At 49.9% G+C, this 17,480-nt stretch overlaps 1 protein-coding gene across 3 annotated transcripts in view; it reads left to right on the forward strand.

The window, feature by feature from the left end:
- Positions 1-17,480, forward strand: part of ARHGAP44 (Rho GTPase activating protein 44) — a 179,993-nt gene that overhangs the window by 132,976 nt on the left and 29,537 nt on the right. For all 3 annotated transcript variants that reach the window (XM_042914749.1, XM_042914748.1, XM_042914747.1), the window contains exons 8-13: positions 5,962-6,030; positions 8,677-8,758; positions 9,384-9,511; positions 14,244-14,355; positions 14,767-14,848; positions 17,370-17,450. In XM_042914749.1, coding sequence (XP_042770683.1) covers positions 5,962-6,030; positions 8,677-8,758; positions 9,384-9,511; positions 14,244-14,355; positions 14,767-14,848; positions 17,370-17,450 — 554 coding nt within the window. The remainder of the gene's footprint in view (positions 1-5,961; positions 6,031-8,676; positions 8,759-9,383; positions 9,512-14,243; positions 14,356-14,766; positions 14,849-17,369; positions 17,451-17,480) is intronic.

Below are 17,480 nucleotides of genomic sequence, written 5' to 3' on the forward strand. Positions count from 1 at the left end.
CCAGGACTCCTCGTGAGTAAGTACAGCTTATTTGCCATCGTAACGTGGCAATGTGTTCCTTAGGTAAGAATCTTGTTTCTTGGGGCACGTGGGTGGCTCAGTCAGTTAAGTGTCTGACTTTGGCCCAGGTCACGATCTCGCGGTTCACGAGTTCGAGCCCCGTGTCAGGCTCTGTGCTGACAGCTCAGAGCCTGGAGCCTGCTTTGGATTCTCTGTCCTCCTCTCTCTCTCTCTGTCCTCCTCTCTCTCTCTGTCCCTCCCCTGCTTGTGCTCTGTCTCTCTCTCAAAAATAAATAAAAACATTTAAAAAACACTTTTTTTTAAAGAATCTTGTTTCTTACAAAATTATACCTTAACACACAAGAGACGGTGGTGTCGAGGGGGTGCTGGATAGGACTATCCAACTACATCAGAACAGAACTTTAATACCTTCATTGGTCCATGCCTTTTTACAGTTGCTATTTTTACCAAAAACTATGTTAGTTTCCTCTTCACAGGTTAAAAAAGTGATACAATTTACCATAACCAGTGAAAAAGTACAAAAACATATCAAGAAAAGCACCAGTAATTCCCCCCCGCCCCATTCCTGCCCAGCAACCCTTTTGCTTCCAAAGAGGATGACCAAGTCCCCCTGCTCACCGATATTTATTTTTAAATTTGTTTAATGTGTCTTTATTTTTGAGAGAGAGAGAGACACACACAGCACAAGCAGCGGAGGGGCAGAGAGAGAGGGAGACACAGAATCGGAAGCAGGCTCCAGGCTCCGAGCTGTCACCACAGAGCCCGACGCCGGGCTCAAACCCACGAACCGCGAGATTATGACCTGAGCCGAAGTCAGACGCTTAACTGACTGAGCCACCCAGGTGCCCCTCTAATTGCCTATTTTTGTTGGCATTTGAACTAACATTTCTACTTTCCTTAAATGCCAGTTTATAGATGTTCCCCGCATATTCAGGTTATTCAACTTTCTTCTACCTGTTGTGTCCAAGTCATTTTCCAGTCTGCGGTTAGTCTTTGTTGATGTCTGCCATTAAAAACTTGTTTATATGTATATGTTTCCCTTGCACGGGGATAAGATTCCAGGCATCTTCCACCTTAAGGTTAAAGCATTTGGCCCGGTCTGTGTTTTGAATATTGGGCATTTCAGCAGAGGTACAGTGGTATCTCCTTGTTGTTCTAAATTGTACTTCCCTAACGACATAAGATGATGAACATTTTCTCATGCACTTACTTGCTATCCGTCTATGTTCTTTGGTGACGTGTTTGTGCAGGTCTTTTGTCCATTTTTCAATTGGGTTATTTAATAGCATGTTGTTAAAAAAATTTTTTTTTAATGTTTATTTATTTTTGAGAGATAGAGATAGAGCGTGAACGGGGAGGGGCAGAGAGAGGGAGACACAGAATCGGAAGCAGGCTCCAGGCTCCGAGCAGTCAGCAAAGAGCCCGACACGGGGCTTAAACCCACAAACTGTGAGAGCATGACCTGAGCCAAGATCCAAGAGTCAGAGGCTGAACCGACTGAGCCCCAACAATCTTTGAATTGGTGTGTTTAGACCATTGATGTTTAAGTGATTATTGAATATAGTAATACCTACCATAATTCTTCCTGTTTTCTATTTGTTTCTCTTGTTCTCTGTTACTATTTTTGCTCTCAGGGTTTCTGCCTTTTGAGGCTTCACTTTAGCCTCTCAAGTGGCTTTGCTTTTTCTCCTTTCTTGGTATATTAATTATACTTTCATTAGGGTTTATGTTTTTAGTGGGAGCCCAAGAATTTGCAATATATATTTATAACGCATCCAAGTCCACTTTGGAAGAGCTGTTTAGCATTTCCCATATAGTGCAAGTATGTCTCAGTGAGAAAATACCCCTAGTTCCTTCCACTGACTTGTACATAAGCATTCGTAAGCACAGGTGTGCTTGACTATATCCGTTACATGGATACATGACTGTATCCATGTAATCATACACCGCGTAATCATGTGTGTTTTTCTGAATGCATGGATACGTTCACATATGTGTAAGTACATTGTTGCTTGCAAATTTATCCCGTAGATTAAGCATGAGAAAGATAAAAGTTTTATGGTATCTTCACTTAGTCCTTCTCTAATGCTCATCCTTTCTTTGTGAGCGTCTGAGTTTCTGACCTTTCTCTTTTTCATTGTGTCTTAACATTTTTTTCCACACGTTTCTTGTAAGACAGGTCTACTGGCAACAAATCCCGTAAATTTCTTCAAATCCCTTTAAAAAAAATTTTTTTTAATGTTTTACTTATTTTTGAGAGAGAGAGAGAGAGCATGAGTAGGGGAGGGGCAGAGAGAGAGAGGGAGATGTAGAATCTAAGCAGGCTCCAGGCTCTGAGCTGTCAGCACAGAGCCCGATGTGGGGCTCGAACTCATGAGCCGTGAGATCATGACCTGAGCCGAAGTTGGGCGCTTAACCAACTGAGCCACTCAGGCACTCCTCTTTAAGTCCCTTTTGAAAGTAATTTTGCAGTGTATGGGTTTCTAGGTTGGTGGGCTTTTTTTTTTCCCCCTCTTCTCCATACTTTAAATATTTTACTCTACCCTCTTCTGGCTTTGCATGTTTTCTGAGGAGAGGTCAGATGTAATTGTTATCTTCAGTGTTCTGCTAAAACATTTTTAACCTCTGGCTTCTTTCAGTATTTCTTCTTTGTTTTTGATTTTCTGAAGTTTGAATATGCTATGCTATGCCTAGGTGTCTTTTTTTTTTTTTTAACTAAAATCCCTAATATCCCAACTCAATCTTGCTAATATTTTTTAATTTAACTATAAGAACGGGGTGCCTGGGTGACTCAGTTGGTTGAGCGTCCAACTCTTAATTTTGGCTCAGGTCATGATCTCACGGTTCATGAGATCAAGCCCACATTTGGCCCTGTGCTGACAGTGTGGTACCTGCTTGGAATTCTCTCTCACCCTCCCTCCCTCCCCCCCCCCAAATGTAAATAAAAACTTAAAAAGAAATTCTTTTAAATAAATTTAACTATAAGGAAATACAAAACCAGAATTAATTTTAAACTGCAGAATTTATCCTAAGGAAATAATCAAGAGACGGGTGCAAATCTATACGAACACATGCTTTCCAAGTGTTGTAATGAAAAATTAGAAACACAGTATCCAGCAACAGACTGGTTGGTCTGTTCAATATATGGTCCATTCATACATTAAATGTCATGTGACCGTTAGAAAGATTGTTTCTCTGGGGGGGTGGGGGCGGGGAATAAACTGCAACATGGTCTGGTCCCATTTTTGTAAACCAACCATACAAAATGTGGGACTGATGAAAATAGATACAATGTGAGCAGACATCACGTGTGTTTGTAGCGCTCTCTCTGTGTGGTGGGATTGCAGGTGAACTTGGGTATTTACTCTGTATTTTTTCCGAGTGTGGATTCATCGCAAAAGCAGAAAACAGATGATTTTTAAAACACGTTAAACTCTGGTGATGATTGATTTTTCTTTTCTTTATAAAGGAAATTTGCTCATGATTCACATAAATGGAAATTGGATTTAGTTTTCACTTTCATTCCTTACAATTCGGCTTATTTGGGACTGTCGTTAACTCAGTAAGACGGTAATCCGATTATACCTTTAAGAAATCCTTTCGTGTTCCTGAGGGCGCCCACAGATGGTCTGTCTGACTTTTCCAGCATCATCTTTTGGCATAGCTCAAATGCTGAGTCATCGAAGGTGTACCATTTAGTCTTTCAAGGGGTCCCTGCCTTTCCTCTGTGTGCTGAACCATTTTTGTCATTCGACCCTTTGTTTTTTCCCTGCCTTGACCTACCTCCCTCACGGCTGCTGGTGGGATGCCTCCTGACCAAAACTGTCTTAGGCATGGCAGATGAAGTTGGTTCCTCTAGAAACTGCTGGCTTCCGCAGTCCTACAAAGGCTTTCATTGTAGGGGAGCTCTGGTGAGGGGGAGCTGAGGCTTAGAACCCATTTTACCTGGGGGCGCCTGGGTGGCTCAGTCGGTCAAGCGTCCAGCTTCGGCTCAGGTCATGATCTCACAGTTCGTGGGTTTGAGCCCCACGTCGGGCTCAGAGGCTGGAGCCTGCTTTGGATTCTGTCTCCTTCTCTCTCTGCCCCTCCCCACTTGTGCTCTGTCTCTCTCTGCCTCTCAAAAATAAAGAAACGTAATAATAAAAAAAAAATTTTTTTTAAAGAACCCATTTTACCCGTGGGGAAAATTGCCGCACCTTCATTTCTCATTCAGCAAATAGTTACAAAGCCTCTGCTGTGCAAAGCACATTTAAGACCGTGGAGGACGGGCAGGTGAGATCCTTGAACTCTTTCTTGGTAGCCACTCCCCCCAAATACAGCACTTACCTAAGATGGTTAGATGAGAACTCCATGTGACGTCGTGCCTGGCACCTAGATTCTTCCCCACGAATGTTAATTCATTTCTTTTTAAAAATCTTTTTAATGTTTATTTATTTTTGAGAGAGAGACAGAGATAGAACGAGTGGGGGAGGGGCAGAGAGAGAGGGAGACACAGAATCCAAAGCAGGCTCCAGGCTCTGAGCTGTCAGCACAGAGCCCGACACGGGGCTAAAACTCACAGACCTCAAACTCACAGACCGCGAGATCATGACCTGAGCCCAAGAGGGACACTTAGCCCACTGAGCCACCCAGGTGCCCAGAATGTTAATTCATTTCTTTCCTGTTTCTTCATCCTTTGAAACTGGACCAAGTGTAGCATTGACTGATCTGTGCTTAAAGCTCTCCAAAGAACAGATTTCCCTTTTAACTCTGTGCCTTGTAGGTTCCTTGTAGGTGCCTTGTAGTTCAACAGTGTCTGCCTGTCCAGGGTCCTGGAAAAGGAAACAGATCCCTGCTCATGTTCCAATGCCCTCACTGAGCCTGGCTTCATTGGCAGCTGGGGGGCAGGGGGGCTGAGGGTTGTGAGGTTGGTGTAGAATGTTTGGTGGGAAGGGGGGCAGTCCATGAAACAGCCTCTTCCTGAAGCATGTGGTGGCTCGCCTTCCTTCATTCAGCATCTCGATCCGCTTTCTAGGGCTGTTCTCATAGTTTCCGCAACGCACGCGTGATCGATTCTTCTCTGCTCAGCTGAGCGTCTCTTGTAAAGATCTGTCTCTTGCAGAGATCCGGGAGGAACTCTAGAGACCACCTGACTTGGGCAGACAAGTTCAGAGACACGACAGGCTAATGGACATGCTCAGTGACGGAGTCTGCAGTCCTACCCAAAACGTACCGTTAACTGCCCCCTTGCCGTGGGCGTTTCCATGGAAGTGAACCGCTCTCGAAAGAGAACGCACCCCAGACTCCGATCCAGCAAGAGGCCACTGCCCCCTGATCCCGCGGAGAGCTGGATGGTGCAGGACGGTCAACACCCCGAGACTTGCGCATGATGTGGGCAGAGCCCGCGCTCTTCCCAATGTTGAATCAGCAGCCCTGCTTTGAACCGGCCCACCTGTCTTAGCCACCTTCCCCCCAACTGTTGTGTTTCCACTTCTCGCCCAGACGCGGGTGACCAGCCAGTCAGTGGTGAGGATGAAGGAGAGCAGAGCGGTTCAGGGATCAGGGAAAGGAAGTGGCAGGCCATTTCAGGGAGGGCAGGAGCGCCCCTTGTCCTCGGAGGGGGTGCCGGCCGCGGAGATGTGTGGAAGTGATTTGCACATCACTCCCCCACACCAGCCTTCCTGACTCTGGACTCTGGCTCACGTGTTACAATCCCCGGGGAGACTACCGGCCTAGGTGTTCTTTTCACACTTACTCATCCTCTGGAGTCCTGGTTGGGAGACACAGGGACGCCCATGAGGAAACTTGGCCATGTGTCAGGAATTATTAAAAACGGGATTTCACAGTGGGGAAGGCTCCTGCTTCCTTCAGCGGTGAAGGCTTCCTGTGATGTCTAGGCTCACGCGTTAGCTGCTCGATTATTTTATGTTTGGCCTCAGTGCTGCGTTTCCCCTCCCGCAGGACCAGCTCTCGGCGGACATGTACAGTTTTGTGGCCAAAGAAATCGACTATGCAAACTACTTTCAAACGGTAAGGGTCCAGAAAGGTAAGAGCCCTTAAAATTTGGTCCCAAGAGGCAGGGTGCGGACAGGAAGGAAAGGGGTGTGGAACCAAATGGTGGAACACACTATGGGAAAGAATATGGTATTTAATGGTTCTGTCTGTGAATAAATCCTGTCTTCTATTTCCCTTTGCATGGATTTCACTAAAAACCTAAGAGTAAAACTCAACCCATCCATCCATGCAGATGATTGCAATTCTGTTGTCTGTAACAGCGGTTCTCAGGGGTGATTTTGTCCCCTCTTCCAGTGGATGTCTGGCCATGTCTGCAGACGTTTGGGACTGTCACCACTGGGGGAGGTGCACCTAGGGTCAGGAGTGCTGCTGAACATCTTACAGTGCACAGGACAGCCTCCCACAGCAAAGAGTGACTCCATCCCAAATGTCCGTTGGGCCAAGGTTAAGACGCCCTGGTCTATCATAAACAGGGAGCTTGGGAAGGAGATGATAACCCCCCAGCAAATATTTGTTTTTCATTTCGATCTTGGCCAAAGACCATGACAAGTAGGTAAACGATGATTAAGGTGGCCTCTCATCGATGAAAGCAGATTAAGAAACAGGTCTGAGTCATCCATACTTGAATAATCTGGTCCAAATAATTAAGACCCTGGCTCTTTACCAGGGTAAGTGCAAGGCAAGTCAAAAACAAAACAGAACAGGGGTGCCTGGGTGGCTCAGTCGGTTAAGCGTCCAACTTTGGCTCAGGTCATGATCTCACAGTTCATGAGTTCAAATCCCACGTCGGGCTCTGTGCTGACAGCTCAGAGCCTGGTCCTGCTTGGGATTCTGTGTCTCCCTCTCTCTCTCTCTGCCCCTGCCCCTGCCCCGCTCGTGCTCTGTCTCTCTCAAAAAGAAACGTTAAAAATAGTTTTTTAAAAACAAAGCAGAGCAAAACAAAACCAGCAACAATTCAAAACACCTGAGAGAAAAACCACAAGTTAAAAATCCAGGTTAAGCTCGCCTGCCTTTAACTCTGGGGGATAAGATGAAAACTTTAAATGATCCAGGAAGTGATGGGATGATAAGGAAGGAAGGTAAAGAGAAGAAAGAGGACTGGAACGTTTACGATGGAAGCGTAGCAGCAGAGGCAAGGGCCGGTCACAGCTGTGATCGGCGAGTGGTCCAGACATTCAGATGAATCCCTTCTATCCTGAAAAAGCACTGATAAGCATATTCCTTCCAACCTGGACGGTTTATTTAAAAATAGCAGCACGTTCACAAGTTTATTCCATCGGGTATATGTACGGAGGTAATATTTTAAAATTTCTTAAATGAATGACCTTTTTGACATTCCAAAGCCACCTTGGACTGCCTCCTTCCTACTTATGGACCATTTATTCTGGTGCTCGGATTTTTTTTTTTTTTTTAACTCATGTTTTTAGGTTTCACTCGGAGGTCAAGGTTATCTACTGTCCGCGTCGAGCATTTAAACAGAACGGTTCCCTCCCCTCCCCTGGTGCACGCACACCCGATGGCGGGGTGGGGGGGTGGGGGTTCGGAAATGGTGTTGTTCCCTGGGGTTTGTCTGCCCTTGTGGACACTTCAGCCGCTGGTTTAGCGGTGGGATGGTCAAAAGTGGGCAAATTGAAAGAATTTGATTTTTAGGGTCATATCACGAGAGCCAAAGCCGTTTCGCCGCCAAGGTACTCACAGAGGATGCTACATCAAGCCACACACGTTTTCTTTTCTTTTTTCTTTTTTTAAGTTCGTTTTGAGAGAGAGAGTGAGTGGGGGAGGGGCAGATGGAGAGGGAGAGAGAGAAGAGAGAGAGAGAGAGAATATCCGAAGCAGGCTCCCTGCTGTCAACATGGAGCCTCATACGGCGCTCGAGCTCACGAACCATGAGACCACGACCTGAACCAAAACCAAGAGTCGGTCGCTTACCCGACTGAACCACCCGGGCGTCTCAAGCCACACGTTTTCTGATCACTTACATATCAAACCCATTTTGCAGAGGGGTGCCTGGGTGGCTCAGTCGGGTAAGCGACTGACTCTTGGTTTCGGCTCAGGTCGTGATCTCACGGTTCATGGGATCGAGCCCCATGTTGGGCTCTGCACTGACCACACAGAACCTCCTTGGGATATTCTCTCTCTCTCCCTCTCTCTCTCTGTGCCCCTCCCCAGCTCGCTCGTGCACTCTCTGTCTCTCTCAAAATTTAAAAAAAAAAAAAAAAAAGCTGTATAAACTCACCTTACAGAAACCAAGATCCATACAGACTAGCATACAGCTCGGTCTTCCAGGGAAACGGAATTTCCAGGCCAATCTCTAAGTGCGTTTCCCACTTGTTTTCCTATCGCTTTCCTCCCTTTGCTGCTTTTGCTTTGAGGATGGGGTGCCAGGCGAGGTCCCGTCGCCGTGGAGGCCAGCTCTCCGTGTCAGGCTCCCGGCCTGGGGTGGTCCCCCTGTTCCTTCGTGGTTCTCTCCGGCTCCCCGAGATTTCCACTTCCGGCGAGTTCTCTGCTGCCGAGGCTCGGGGGGAAGCATGCTGCAGCCGTCACATTCGGTGGATGAGAGAGCAGGGGACTCGCGCCTCCTCGCAGGGCACCCCGCCGGGGCCAGCCTCCTGTGCGCCCCAGCCTCCCGCGAGCGATAACCTTGTCCTTGTGTCTTCTCAGCTAATAGAAGTGCAGGCAGAATACCACAGGAAGTCCCTGACGCTCCTGCAGGCTGTGCTGCCCCAGATAAAGGCACAGCAGGGTGAGTGAGCTGGGGGGTGGGGGGGCCGAGTGCCTTGTGAGCCGAGACTGTTCCCTGTCTTCCAGCCCCCCTTACGCTCTCTCAACAGAGCCACATCTGTTTATTTTTTTAATTTTTAAGTGTATTTATGTTGAGGGAGAGGGGGAAGGGGCAGAGAGAGAGAGAGAGAGAGAGAATCCCAGGCAGGCTCCATGCTCTCAGCACAGAGCCTAATGTGGGACTTGAACCCACAAACCAGAGATCACGACCTGAGCTGAAATCAAGAGTCAGATGTTTAACCGACTGAGCCACCCAAGCGCCCCGACAGAACCACATTAGGTTGAGCTTCTGGAACTTCGAAGGCTGGTGCCTTGTTCTAATGGCGCACTCACACGCACGGCCCCCACGACGAGGCGACGAGTTGGGGGCTGTGCCCCGTGGAGGCAGGCCGGGCGGTCTGGACACAGCTAGCCAGCCTTCTGCCCCACCCAGTCCTGTCTCCCTCATCCCCAAACCACAAAAACGGGGACCTAACTGGTCCTCCGTGTGTTTGATGGTCAGGAAGATCTGACCGGAGGGCAGACGTATCCGAGCACCAGTGACCTTCACTGACTGCCCACTGGCCTCTGTCGCTTGCCCCGCTCAGAGGCCTGGGTAGAGAAGCCTTCCTTCGGGAAGCCCCTGGAGGAGCACCTCATGATCAGCGGCCGGGAGATCGCCTTCCCCATTGAGGCCTGTGTGACGATGCTGCTGGAATGTGGGATGCAGGAGGAGGTAGGTCTGGGCGCGCCTCGACCCCGCCCGAGCAGGGGTCTTCCTCCCTGTGACCGCGCCTCCAGGGTCTCCTCCTCTCTGGCCCCCAGCCACGCAGACGTGTGACGATACGGGGCAGCCCCCTCCCTCCCCAGCACACACACTGGTCCTGCTTCCTCCCATAAGCTTTTACTTTTCAGGGAGGGAGGGAGGGTTGTGGCAGGTGGACAGCACTGGCCTGAGGACCTTCTGGCCACACTCCAGGATCCCGTCTTCATATTGAGCAGGACGTGGCCGTGCTGCGGCTGCTGCTGGTGCTGCCTCTGGTGGTCCTTCCTCCTCCTCCTCCTCCTTCCTCCTACCCCCTCCTCCTCCCTCCTACCCCCTCCTCCTCTTCCTCCCCCCTTCCCCTCTTCCTCCCCCCTTCCCCTCCTCCCCCTCCTCTCCCTCCTTCTCCTCCCCCTCCTCTCCCTCCTTCTCCTCCCCCTGTCCTCCATCCTCCTCCACCCTCCTCCTCCTCCTCCCCCTCCTCCTTCCTCCTCCTCCTCCCCCTCCTCCTTCCTCCTCCTCCTCCCCCTCCTCCTTCCTCTTCCCGCCCTCCTGCTCCTCCTTCTCCTCCCCACTCCTGCTCCTTCTTCCTCCTCCCCCTCCTCCCTCCTCCACCCTCCTCCTCCTTCTCCCTCCTCCCCCTCTTCCTCTGCCTCCTCTCACCTCCTCTTCCTCCTCCTCCCCCTCCTCCTCCCCCCTCCCCCTTCTCCTCTCTCCTCTTCCTCCTCCTCCCCCTCCTCCTTCCTCCTCCTCCCTCCTCCTCCCTCCTCTTCCTCCTCCTTCCTCCCCCCCTCCTCCTCCTCTCCTCCTCCTTCTCTTCCTCCCCCTCCTCCTCCTCCTCCTCCTCCTCCTCCTTCTCTTCCTTCTTCCTCCTCCCCCTCCTCCTCCTCCCCCTTCCTCCTCCTTCCTCCTTCCCCCTCCTTCCTCCTTCCCCTTCCTCCTCTCCCTCCTCCTCCCCCCCTCCAACCCCTTTCTCCCCCTTCCTCTCCCTCCCCCCTCCTTCTCCTCCTCCTCCTCCTCCTTTTCCTTCTCGTCTTCCTCCTTCTCCTCCTCCGCCCCCTCCTCCCCTTCCTCCTCCCCCTCCTCCCCCTTCCTCCTCCCCCTTCCTCTTCCCCCTCCCCCTTCCCCCTCCCCCTTCCTCTTCCCCCTCCTCCTTCTCCTCTTCCTCCTTCTCCTCCCCCTCCTCCTCCACCCCTCCTCCTCCTTCTCTCCCCTCCTCCCCCTTCCTCCTCCTTCCTCCTTCCCCTTCCTCCTCTCCCTCCTCCTCTCCCTCCTCCTCTCCCTCCTCCTCCCCCTCCTCCTCCCCCTCCTCCTCCCCCTCCTCCAACCCCCTTCTCCAACCCCCTTCTCCAACCCCCTTCTCCCCCTTCCTCTCCCTCCCCCCTCCTTCTCCTCCTCCTCCTTTTCCTTCTCGTCTTCCTCCTTCTCCTCCTCCTCCCCTTCCTCCTCCCCCTTCTCCCCCTTCCTCCTCCCCCTTCTCCCCCTTCCTCCTCCCCCTCCTCCTCCTATTTTCACTGCTTTATAAGCTCCCCCATTTCAAAAATAGACCTTTTAACCTTTTTGATCACAACTCTCACAGAGAGCCTGGAAACATGATTGGTAGAGACGTTAGGAAGCACTTCTTAAGAGCCACGTGTGACGACGTCTATGGGAAAGCGGCGACTGTTGTTTTTTTGCTGCGTCAACCATTTCCTGGGAGGCAGCCCTCACGTTTGGTTTCTTCTGTAGGCTTATTTTGAAGTCTCAACAACATCTCCCTTTGATCTGACCAGCCAGTCGATATTCAGGGCGTGCCAGGCATTTATCTCCGAGCAGAGTATGAAAGGGGACGTGGTGCCTTTCGAACTTACTGGTTCAAAACCTGATTAATTCGGAACAGTTACAAGTCTGTAAGCGAGCACTGGGTCCCGTGCGGCACACTGAGGGCCGTGCAAGACAAGGAAGCCAGTGAACGCTCAGACGCGCGTTGGCCCCCTCTCCTGTGCCAGGCATGTTCGCCCGCCGGCCATTCCAGACGAACCACGTTTTAAGTGCTGGCCGTTTTCATGTCTGTTATCAGTTAGCAGATGAAGGGGTCTGTATGGTCCCTGAGCCATAGCTTCACGGTGGAAGGTAAACTGGGTTGTTGTTGTATTGTTTTCCTCCCCATCACTTCTTGGAATTATGGAAAACCTGAAACACGTAAAGACAAGATAATGAGCCTCATCACCCAGCTTATGGACGGTCCTGTTTTGTCTCTCCCTCCGATCCTGCCCCCCAACACCTGCCTTGGATAATTTGAAGCCAATCCCAGACCGTTCTGTGATTTCATCTGTACTATTTCGGGACGTTTCTCCAAAAGATGGGGAGTGCGTAATAGTTCTGTGTAACCCGTAACTTAAAAATATCATGTGCAAAACATAAAAATAATTTGTTCATATCTTCGAACACGTAACCAACGTAAGCCGGTTCTTTCCGCCGCTCACTAGACCTCGCTCTCTCCCTTTCAACTTTCCTTCCCACGCAGTAGCTCTTTTCCTTGTAGTAAGTCATAGATAAGCTCAGGTGGCCCATAGCCTAGGGAGAAATATCTTCTCTCAACCCAGCTACCACTTCTTATTCTTTCCCTGCCTTCCTGTTTTTGTCTTTGGTGCCATCCAATTCCTTTTTTTTTTTTTTTTTTTTTAGAGAGAGAGAGAGAGAGAGAGACAGAGTGCAAGTGAGGGAGGGGCAGAAAGAGAGGGAGACACAGAATCCGAAGCAGGCTCCAGGCTCCGAGGCATCAGCACAGAGCCCGATGCGGGGCTTGAACCCACAAACCGTGAGATCATGACCTGAGCTGAAGTCGGACGCTCAACCGACTGAGCCACCCAGGCACCCCAGGGGCCGTCCAGTTTCTTAAAAGAACCCTCCATGTGTGCTGCCCCTGGACCCTTACCCCCTCGCACTGCCTCTCGCTCTCCTACAGCTCCATTCTGTCCCCACCCCTGGGCCACTCCCTCTGCCATCCTCAGGGAAGCCAGTGTACCAAGTTCCAGGACTTCATGCAGCCGCCTTGGAAGCGTTGCTGTCCTTGAACCTACCACTTGCCTTGGCTCCCCAGGTCCCCTCTTGCCTCTGCCAGCGAGGGGCATTGGGATTATCTGTCCAAACACCATCAGCCCAGCCCTGCCTTCTGTGAGGATTTGGGGTCCCACCCCCCTGCTCTGGACTCTACTCCCGCATTTGCCACTATTTCTTCAACATGCTCGTGCAGATTTTCCATGACACCCCCAGACCGGACTCACTAGCTATTGTGAGAATCCCCTTCTCCTCCTCTTGGTTTTTATGTTGTTCAGTGAAACGGCCTTCTCAGGGACGCAGTGGGGGCGCCTGGGTGGCTCAGTCGGTTGAGCGTCCGACTTCGGCTCAGGTCATGATCTCGCAGTTCGTGGGTTCAAGCCATGTGTCAGGCTCTGTGCTGACAGCTCAGAGCCTGGAGCCTGCTTCGGGTTCTGTGTCTCCCTCTCTCTCTGCCCCTCCCCCACTCATGCTCTCTCTCTTTCTCTCAAAAATAAACATTAAGAAAAATTTTTTTAAGGAACCAAATAAAAAATCTATAGGCTTCTATTTGACGACCCTACTCCCTTCTCTTTGATGTTGTCCATCACCAAATGCTATTGGTTTTCCTCCACGGTAGGGGCATGGTTTTATGACGATCCAACCCATTTCTTTAACACATGCTGTAGCTTGCTCTTGGTCACAGCAGCCTTATTGATGCACCAGTCCAAACGCGTATGGAGTCCTTGCATACATGCCAGAGAGCTTCGGACATCTACTTAGAAGGGAGTTAGCGATCTCAGCAGGCCAGAAACTCAGTATTTCAGACCAGGAATGTTTTCTTCCAAAGAAAACTTGGAGACCTGAACCATGGCCATGAAAGGTTGAAAGGCCTGTTCTGCCAGCCCGTTTCTCACCCCTGGGGGTGGCATCACAGAATGTAAGGAGCCGAGAAGCTGAAGCCAAACTTTTCATCCCACGCGTGACTTGGGGGTTCGCTTCTAACTCTGACCTGTAATCGCCCCTCCGCACACCCGTCTTCTTCTCTTTCTCTTCAGGGCTCACTTTTGAACAGAGCACAAGGGTTCACTTGGAAGACAGGACAGTGATTCAGAACTTGAAGAACGAAACCCGGAAGGACCAAAGGAGGCATTGCTCCCTCACAGACCATCCCTAGTTTGCCCGTCCCCTGAGGACATAGACTTTGTCTCTCAAGTAGAGCCCTGTGTCTCCCAATACACACACACACACACACACACACACACACTCACACACTCACTCCATAGACCTTTTCGTGTTGAGCTTCCTAGCCTTCCACATCTGATCACGCATCCCTTCTCCAAAATATATCTTAAATACAAAAGAACAAGAAGTTGGGGAGTGCCCAGGGTTCATTAACTCAACAAATACTTACCGAACCAGCATGACGGGTCACCCCATCCTAGGCACTGGGGACACAACAGTGGGTGAGGCTCAGTTCCTGCTCCAGAGTTGCTTATGTCTAAAGGAGGAGCAGACATTCAGAGAGCAGAGCAGGCAGCCGCCATATTGGAAAATGGTGATGGGAAGAAGGCAGCAAGGAGATTTTGGAGGAAGGGAGTGGGGAGACTTCCTGTTTGTTCGCCTTGCTCTTGTGCCCTTCCCTTGAGTTACGGCGCTGTGCGCTGACCCTCTGTGCTGTCGGCAGGGACTCTTCCGGGTGGCGCCGTCTGCCTCCAAGTTGAAGAAGCTAAAAGCCGCCCTGGACTGCTGTGTGGTCGATGTGCAGGAGTACTCAGCAGACCCCCATGCAATTGCAGGTGGGCGCCCACCTCCCCGTAGCAAGGTGCTCCCTTGGGCTGCAGAGGCTCACGGGGAAGGGGTCAGTGTGGAGGGCATGTGGTCACATGACACCATGTGGCTCCCAACGTGCTTCCGATGTGTCCTCTCGGGGCTCGGTTTTAAGCCTGGTCGCTCGGGCCCCTTGAAGAAAGTTCTCCCCAACGTGCCAAGAGAAGACAAGGTGTTGGTGGGAAATAAAAGGGGGAAGCGAGCGTGATTGGAAGCCCAGGTCCCACCGCCATGCCAGAGCCTCCGATCCGTGCGTGTGGGAAACCACATGAGGGTCAGGGAACCCATCCCCACATGTAACCCACATGGGTGATGCTGGCTGGTAGAACTTGTCTGTGCCAATGGCAAGTGCTCCTAGCCGATGTTGTCTTTGTGTCCAGGAGCTTTGAAATCTTACCTCCGAGAGTTGCCAGAACCTCTTATGACCTTTGAACTCTATGACGAGTGGATTCAGGCTTCCAAGTGAGTACGCCACGTTTTTGGAGTGTGCTGTTGGTTGGAGTTGATTTAAGTATCTGCTGAAATGATGAAAGCCTATGTATGCCTTACGAAAGCTTATTAGCCTGTGATCTTACGACTCCACTTCTTGGTATGTGTCGTGGAGAGATGCCCGAATATGTGCCCAAAGAGGCATGAACAAGGATGCCAACGACAGTGTTATTTGGGATAACGAAAGCCTAGAAGTTAGTAAAGCCTCATTGGTGGGGAATGTGGGGCATGGCCAAATAAATTATGGTGTATCTGCCCTGTTAACATACTCCGCAGTGCTTAAAAGCTCTGTTTGAGCTACTGCTAGCATGAAAAGATAGGAAGACATACTCTTCAGTGAAATAAAACAAGTTAACGAGGACACGTATGATGTTCTGTTGTTTTAAAAAGGAAAAAAAGCACAACATACTCAAAGCAGTTCAGTTTTAGGAGTGCTCCTCCATGTAAATGTAAATGCATAGAAGGTTCTGGATTGTAGTGCTTCCTTCTGGAGAGAAGAGTACAAAGGAGTGGTCACAGAGCCTTGACTCTTATAATCGTTACATCTATATTAACAACAGCTCATTAATAGCTAATATACGGGTGCCTCAGAGGATCAGTTGATTCAGCGTCCAACTCTTGATTCGGGCTCAGGTCATGATCTCACAGTTTGTGGGATTGAGCCCCACACGGGGCTCCACCCTGACAGCACAGAGCCTGCTTGGGATTCTCTCTCCTTCTCTCACTCTGTCCCGCCCCCAATAATGAACAAATAAACTTAAAAAAAAAATGCTAATATATAAACATGATCTCTGGTCAGTGGGCTGGCCTCTGCTGGGTGCTTGACAAGGGACATGATTTCTAGAACTCTCTAGTTGTGGGTTTAGTCTCAAAGCACAGCCAGCTTAGCCTGTCGGAAGGATCACTGGAGTATGTTTATGCTTCCTTGGGCCCTGGAAAAAAAAACCCACTGGCCGAGACGTGAAGCCAGGCTCATCTGTGTGGTGTTCTAGAAGGCTGGCTCCAATCAAGTTTCAGAGCGCCATGGTTTTGTTTTTTGTTGTTTTTTTTTTTTTTTTTCAAGGTGGAGTAGAGACTGTGTATCAGAAAAGCCTGGCCGAGTATCTGGCATGTGTAAACATCTCGCCGTGGAGAGTGGGCGTGAGTTCCGTGACAGTATTAATCACGAGCCATATCTCTGTCCCGTGTTTACGAGGGGCTCGCTGCTGTTATAAGCTCACGATACGCTTTTAACTTATTTGTCACAGTAACCCTTCGAAAGTGGGTTGTGCTGTTCTCCCCAGCTGATGGAGGAGGAAGTCGAGTACAAGAACAGGTGTATGACGTATGAGGGCAGGTTCCCTGGCATCTAATAAATGGCGGAATGGGATCCGGTTCAGGAACCCAAGGGCTCATCTCCAGCACTGGCCACCTCTCTGGGGCCACCCCGTGGTCTTAGGGATGAAGATAAGCGAGACTGTATCCTTCGATGGAAACTGGCCCTTCTGTTTCCTGACTGTACGTGTGATCTTGATGACATATGAGCTAGAGAAGGGAGGCAGCCAGGCCTTCAGGTTCTAGCCAGGTCTTGGCATCGTCTGCCCTCTCCCCTCAGACGCTGAACTGAGAGCTTGAGACGAACCAGACGCTCTGTGGAGCGCTTTGTACAGATGCTCCTTTAAACCACTCATGCCAACTCCGGACAGAAAGTACTCCCATGAGCCCATTTTACAGATTAGGAAAAGTGAGGCCGCATAGAGATTCAGTAATGGGCACCAGATTGCGGGCAGGGTGGAGCTGGGTCTTTAACGGCCTCTTCGTCCAGCCTTTGGTCAGCTTGCGACCAAATATGATCTGTTAACCTTTCCGTTTCTAAATGGGACATTTGGTCTTCAGTTTCCTAGTAGAAGTGTGTTTTGGAGAATGCTTACCTCTTCCTCAGCCTGAAATGAGGGAAAACCATTTTTCTTGCCTTGGTCATGATCTGTGGGAGGACCTCCCTGCCTTGGGCCCCAGGCCAAGGGGTCAAAGCTGGGCCCTCACCCTGCTGACATTTTCCCTTTTAATTTTTTTTGGAGAAAAGATTCTTTGAGCAGAAAGGCCTTCCTCACCATGTGAACCTTGATGTAGATTTTCAGGAGAAGTATATACAAACTGTAGTCCTAGAAGCAATTTCTTTTAATTCTCAGAGGGCTTATAAATAAAATAAAATAAAATATAAAGTAAAATAGGATAAAGTAAAATAAAATACAGTAAGAATACCTATCTATCAAGGGAGAGAGAGGGAATCTCAAGCAGGCTCCACACTGTCAGCATAGAGCCCGACACGGAGCTCGAACTCACGAACCGCGAGATCACGTCCTGAGACAAAGTTGGACGCTTAACCGACTGAGCCACCCAGGCGCCCCGATAGTTGGTTTCTTATACCCACATAGTATGATGACTGGTTAATATGATTGCCAGTGAGATATCATTGCTTCAAGCTCAACCAGTGGCTTTCCCATTTATTTCCCAGTATTCAGGAGCAAGACAAGAGGCTTCAGGCGCTGTGGAATGCTTGTGAAAAATTGCCCAAGGCCAATCACAACAACATCCGGTAAGTGGATGGATCCTGGAGACACGGGAT

Source organism: Panthera leo, chromosome E1, assembly GCF_018350215.1.
Source record: "Panthera leo isolate Ple1 chromosome E1, P.leo_Ple1_pat1.1, whole genome shotgun sequence".
NCBI lineage: Eukaryota > Metazoa > Chordata > Mammalia > Carnivora > Felidae > Panthera > Panthera leo.